This window comes from Corvus hawaiiensis, unplaced genomic scaffold, assembly GCF_020740725.1.
Source record: "Corvus hawaiiensis isolate bCorHaw1 unplaced genomic scaffold, bCorHaw1.pri.cur scaffold_271_ctg1, whole genome shotgun sequence".
In the NCBI taxonomy this organism is placed as follows: Eukaryota; Metazoa; Chordata; class Aves; order Passeriformes; family Corvidae; genus Corvus; species Corvus hawaiiensis.
Window position 1 is genome coordinate 39,105 of NW_025963332.1, and position 6,000 is coordinate 45,104.

General features: G+C 54.0%; 1 protein-coding gene and 3 long non-coding RNA genes across 4 annotated transcripts; 1 reads left to right on the forward strand and 3 right to left on the reverse strand.

The window, feature by feature from the left end:
• Positions 1-1,154: 1,154 nt before the first annotated feature.
• Positions 1,155-2,609, reverse strand: PSMB5 (proteasome 20S subunit beta 5; the record flags this gene model as incomplete). Its single annotated transcript, XM_048293313.1, has 2 exons — positions 1,155-1,213; positions 2,307-2,609. Coding segments are annotated over 2 exons (351 nt in total), but the record flags the coding sequence as incomplete, so codon positions are not given.
• LOC125320902 lies at positions 1,491-2,185 on the reverse strand. Its single transcript, XR_007201343.1, has 2 exons — positions 2,065-2,185; positions 1,491-1,697 (listed from the first exon to the last, which is right to left on the reverse strand). It is a non-coding gene; the product is annotated as an uncharacterized LOC125320902 (long non-coding RNA).
• Positions 2,610-2,755: 146 nt separating the features above from the next.
• LOC125320903 lies at positions 2,756-3,478 on the forward strand. Its single transcript, XR_007201344.1, has 3 exons — positions 2,756-2,805; positions 3,017-3,028; positions 3,443-3,478. It is a non-coding gene; the product is annotated as an uncharacterized LOC125320903 (long non-coding RNA).
• Positions 3,479-5,128: 1,650 nt separating this feature from the next.
• LOC125320900 lies at positions 5,129-5,990 on the reverse strand. The gene is made up of 3 exons (XR_007201341.1): positions 5,486-5,990; positions 5,382-5,402; positions 5,129-5,235 (listed from the first exon to the last, which is right to left on the reverse strand). It is a non-coding gene; the product is annotated as an uncharacterized LOC125320900 (long non-coding RNA).
• Between the last annotated feature and the right edge of the window lie 10 nt (positions 5,991-6,000).

Sequence of the window (6,000 nt, forward strand, 5' to 3'; positions counted from 1 at the left end):
ACTTTTCCACCATTTATTCCCCAAACCCCCCCCGGTTTTTTTTCCCCTCTTTGCCCGAATCCGCCCTTTTTCGCCCCGGCTCTCACTCGCCGTAGCGCCGCTGCAGCTCGCCCACGTCGTGCTGGGCCACCCCAAAACCCCCAAAACCCCCCAAAATCACACCAAAATCCCCCAGGTTTCCACACAAACTCCGATTTTTTGCCTCTTTTTTCCCAAATTCGGCATTTTTTTTCCCCAAAATTCCCCGTTTTTTCCCCAAAACTCCCGGATTTTCTCCCAATTCTCTCGGCAGCTCCTGGAGCTCTCCAGCCCTTCTGACACCACAAAAAAACCCAAAAAACCGCAAAACTCCCCCAAAAACCCACCAATTTTTCCACACAAACTCCATTTTTTTTGGCTCTTTTTGCCCAAATTTCCACATTTTTGCCCCAAAATTCGGCTTTTTTTCCCCAAAACTCCCGGATTTTTACCCAGAAACCCCTCGGACCTCTCCCGCTCTTCTTAACCCCTTCAAACCCCCCCAAAACCCCCAAAAAACCACCAACTTTTCCACATAAACTCCATTTTTTTGGCTCCTTTTTCCCAAATTTCCACATTTTTTCCCCAAAATTCCACTTTTTTTCACCAAAATTCTGCATTTTTACCCGAAAATTCCCAGATTTTCTCCCAATCTCTCGGCAGCTCCTGGAGCTCTCCAGCCCTTCTGACACCCCCAAAAACCCCAAAAATTCCCACAATTCCACATTTTTTCCCAAAATTCGGCTTTTTTTCCTCCAAAATTCCACTTTTTTTCACTCATTTTTTTCCCAAAATTCCCAGATTTTCCCCAAAATTCTCTCGGCATCTCCTGGAGCTCTCCCAGCCCTTCTGACACCCACAAAAAAACCCAAACCCCCCTAAACTCCCCCAAAAAAACACCACTTTTTTCCACGGTAAACTCCATTTTTTTGGCTCTTTTTTTCCCAAATTTCCACGTTTTTTCCCCAAAACTCCGGATTTTCTCCCAATTCTCTCGGCATCTCCTGGAGCTCTCCCGCTCTTCTCAACCCCTTCAAACCCCCCCAAAAACCACCAAAACCCGCCACTTTTCCACCATTTATTCCCCAAACCCCCCCCGGTTTTTTTTCCCCTCTTTGCCCGAATCCGCCCTTTTTCGCCCCGGCTCTCACTCGCCGTAGCGCCGCTGCAGCTCGCCCACGTCGTGCTGGGCCACCCCAAAACCCCCAAAACCCCCCAAAATCACACCAAAATCCCCCAGGTTTCCACACAAACTCCGATTTTTGCCTCTTTTTTCCCAATTCGGCATTTTTTTTCCCCAAAATTCCCCGTTTTTTCCCCAAAAACTCCCGATTTTCTCCCAATTCTCTCGGCAGCTCCTGGAGCTCTCCCAGCCCTTCTGACACCCCACAAAAAAACCCAAAAAACCGCAAAACTCCCCCAAAAACCCACCAATTTTTCCACACAAACTCCATTTTTTTTGGCTCTTTTTGCCCAAATTTCCACATTTTTGCCCCAAAATTCGGCTTTTTTTCCCCAAAACTCCCGGATTTTTACCCAGAAACCCCTCGGACCTCTCCCGCTCTTCTTAACCCCTTCAAACCCCCCAAAAACCCCCAAAAAACCACCAACTTTTCCACATAAACTCCATTTTTTGGCTCCTTTTTCCCAAATTTCCACATTTTTTCCCCAAAATTCCACTTTTTTTCACCAAAATTCTGCATTTTTACCCGAAAATTCCCAGATTTTCTCCCAATTCTCTCGGCAGCTCCTGGAGCTCTCCCAGCCCTTCTGACACCCCCAAAAACCCCCAAAAATTCCCACAAATTCCACATTTTTTCCCAAAATTCGGCTTTTTTTCCTCCAAAATTCCACTTTTTTTTCACTCAATTTTTTCCCAAAATTCCCAGATTTCCCCAAAATTCTCTCGGCATCTCCTGGAGCTCTCCCAGCCCTTCTGACACCCACAAAAAAACCCAAAACCCCCCTAAACTCCCACCCAAAAAAAACACCACTTTTTTCCACGTAAACTCCATTTTTTTGGCTCTTTTTTTCCCAAATTTCCACGTTTTTTCCCCAAAACTCCCGGATTTTCTCCCAATTCTCTCGGCATCTCCTGGAGCTCTCCCGCTCTTCTCAACCCCTTCAAACCCCCCCAAAAACCACCAAAACCCGCCACTTTTCCACCATTTATTCCCCAAAACCCCCCCCCGGTTTTTTTTCCCCTCTTTGCCCGAATCCGCCCTTTTTCGCCCCGGCTCTCACTCGCCGTAGCGCCGCTGCAGCTCGCCCACGTCGTGCTGGGCCACCAGGCGCCAGCCGCGGGGGCCGGCGTGGAAGACGCGCACCGTGCCCCCCGAGTAGGCGTCGCGCCGCGCCGCCTGGTAGATGGCCCGCCGGGCCAGCTCGCACGCCGCCTCCTCGCTGGCCCACGGGCTAGCGGGCTCGTGGCGGGGGCTAGCGAGCCCCCGGTCCAGCACGCCGTAGGCGTAGGACGAGCCCGAGCCCACGGCGAAGGCGGCGCCCGGCACGCGCTGGCCCTCGCTGTCCACGTAGTACAGGCCTGCGGGGGAACGGGGGGGGGGGGGGGTGTGGCTAGTGAAGTTGGGGTGTGGCTAGTGGGTTTAGAGGTGGGGTGAGGGGGTTTAGGGGTGTGGCTGGTGGATTTGGGGGCGTGGGGAAGTGAGTTTTGGGGTTGGGGGAGTGGGGGGAGGGGTTGTGGCTAGTGGGTTTGGGGGGTGGCTAGTGAGTTTCAGAATGCGGCTAGTGGATTTAGGGGTGCGGCTAGTGAATTCTGAGGCGTGGGAAGTGAGTTTTGCGGGGTGGCTAGTGGGTTTTGGGGTGTGGGAAGTGAGTTTTGGGGGGGTGGCTAGTGAGTTTGAGCATGTGGCTAGTGGATTTGGGGTGTGGCTAGTGGATTTGGAAGTGTGGCCACTGAGTTTCAGAATGTGGCTAGTGGACTTAGGAGTGTGGCTAGTGAATTTTGAGGTGTGCAAAGTGAGTTTAGGGGTGTGGCTAGTGAATTTTGGGGGTGTGCATGGTGAGTTGTGAGGTGTGCAAAGTGAGTTTAGGGGGTGTGGCTAGTGGATTGAGGGGTGTGGCTAACGCACTTTGAAGTGTGGAAGTTTTGAGGCGTGGCTAAAGGGTTTAGGGTGTGGCCAGTGGATATAGGGGTGTGGCTACTGAATTTGGGGGTGTGGCTAGTGGGTTTAGGGGTGTAGCTAGTGGGTTTAGAGGTGTGGTTGGTGAATTTTGGGTGTGGCTAGTGGGGTTTTGGGGTGTGGTGAGGGCGTTTAGGGGTGTGGCTAGTGAATTTGGGGCGTGGGAAGTGAGTTTTGGGGGGTGGGGAGTGGATGGAGGGGTGTGGCTACTGGATTTGGGGGGTGGCTAGTGGGTTTGGGGTGTGGGAAGTGAGTTTTTGGGGTGTGGCTAGTGAATTTGGAAGTGTGGCTACTGAGTTTCAGAATGTGGCTAGTGAATTTGGAAGTGTGGCTACTGAGTTTCAGAATGCGGCTAGTGGACTTAGGGGTGTGGCTAGTGAATTTTCGGGTGTGGGAAGTGAGTCTTTGGGGTGTGGCTAGTGGATTTGGAAGTGTGGCCACTGAGTTTCAGAATGTGGCTAGTGGATTTAGGGGTGTGGCTAGTGAATTTTGGGGTGTGCGAAGTGAATTCTGAGGCGTGGAAATGAGTTTTGGGGGGGTGGCTAGTGGGTTTTGGGGTGTGGCTAGTGAGTTGCAGAATGTGGCTAGTGGATTTACGGGCGTGGCTAGTGAATTTTGAGGCGTGGGAAATGAGTTTTGGGGGGTGGCTAGTGGGTTTTAGGGTATGGCTAGTGGGTTTGGGCTGTGGCTAGTCAGTTTGAGCATGCGGCTAGTGGATTTGGGGTGTGACTAGTGGATTTGGGTGTGGCTAGTGAATTTGGAAGTGTGGCTAGTGAGTTTCAGAATGTGGCTAGTGGACTTAGGGTTGTGGCTAGTGAATTTTGGGGTGTGCACGGTGAGTTGTGAGGTGCGCAAAGTGAGTTTAGAGGGCGTGGCTAGTGGATTGAGGGGTGTGGCTAGCGCACTTTGAAGTGTGGGAAGTGAGTTTTGAGGCGTGGCTAAAGGGTTTAGGGGTGTGGCCAGTGGATATAGGGGTGTGGCTACTGAATTTGGGGGTGTGGCTAGTGGGTTTAGGGGTGTGGCTAGTGGTTTTTGGGACGTGGCTACTGAATTTCGGGTGTGGCTAGTGGGTTTGGGGGGGTGGCTAGTGGGTTTAGGGGTGTGGCTAGTGGATATAGGGGGTGTGGCTAGTGAACTTTGAGATGTGGCAAGAGAGTTTTGGGTGTGGCTAGTGAATTTGGGGGTGCGGCTACTGAGTTTAAGGGTGTGGCTAGTGGGCTTTGGGGGTGTGCTAGTGAATTTTGGGGTGCGGCTACTGAGTTTAGGGGTGTGGCTAGTGGGCTTTGGGGTGCGGCTAGTGAATTTGAGGTGTGGCTAGTGAATTTTGGGGTGCGGCTACTGAGTTTAGGGGTGTGGCTAGTGGGCTTTGGGGTGCGGCTAGTGAATTTGGGGTGTGGCTAGTGAATTTGGGGGTGCGGCTACTGAGCTTAAGGGTGTTGGCTAGTGGGCTTTGGGGTGCGGCTAGTGAATTTGGGGTGTTGGCCAGTGAGTTTGGGGTGTGGCTAGTGAGTTTGAACACGTGGCTAGTGGATTGAGGGGTGTGGCCAGTGGGTTTTGGGGCGTGGGGAGTGAATTCTGGGGGGGTGGCGACAGAACTGGGGGGATCGGGGACCCTCCCAGTCCAAACCAGTCCAAACCAGTCCCTCCCAGTACGGCCCCAAACCCCCCCAGAATGACCCCGAACCCGCTCCCAGTCACTCCCAGTCACTCCCAGTGCATCCCAGTCCACTCCCGGTCTGCTCCCAGTCACTCCCAGTCACTCCCAGTGCATCCCAGTCCACTCCCGGTCTGCTCCCAGTCACTCCCAGTCACTCCCAGTGCATCCCAGTCCACTCCCGGTCTGCTCCCAGTCACTCCCAGTCACTCCCAGTGCATCCCAGTCCACTCCCGGTCTGCTCCCAGTCACTCCCAGTCACTCCCAGTGCATCCCAGTCCACTCCCGGTCTGCTCCCAGTCACTCCCAGTCACTCCCAGTGCATCCCAGTCCACTCCCGGTCTGCTCCCAGTCACTCCCAGTCCAAACCAGTCCAAACCAGTGCATCCCAGTGACTCCAAAGCCCTCAGAACTTGCCCAGACCTGCTCCCAGTGACTCCCAGTCACTCCCAGTCCAAACCAGTGACCCCCAAACCCCTTCAGAACTTGCCCCAAACCCGTTCCCAGTCACTCCCAGTCTGCTCCCAGTCACTCCCAGTCCAAACCAGTCCATCCCAGTCACCACAAACCCCCTCAGAATGACCCCAAACCTGCTCCCAGTCACTACCAGTCACTCCCAGTTCCCTCCCAGTCCAAACCAGTGACTCAAACCCCTTCAGAACTTGCCCCAGACCCGCTCCCAGTCACTCCCAGTCTGCTCCAGTCCATCCCAGTCACCCCAAACCCCCTCAGAACTTTCCAGACCCCCTCAGAATGACCCCAAACCCGCTCCCAGTGCTCCCAGTACGGCCCCAAACCCGCTCCCCAGTACAAACCAGTACGGCCCCAAACCCGCTCCCAGTGCTCCCAGTACGGCCCCAAACCCGCTCCCAGTGCTCCCAGTACGGCCCCAAACCCGCTCCCAGTGCCAACCAGTCTGTTCCCAGTCACTCCCAGTGCAAACCAGTGCATCCCAAACCACCTCAGAATGACCCCAAACCCTCTCCCAGTCACTCCCAGTCCAAACCAGTGACTCCAAACCCCCTCAGAATGACCCCAGACCCTCTCCCAGTCACTCCCAGTCCAAACCAGTGACTCCAAACCCCTCAGAATGACCCCAAACCTGCTCCCAGTCACTCTCAGTCCATCCCAGTCCAAACCAGTCACTCCCAGTCCAAACCACTGACCCCAAACCCCCTCAGAACTGGC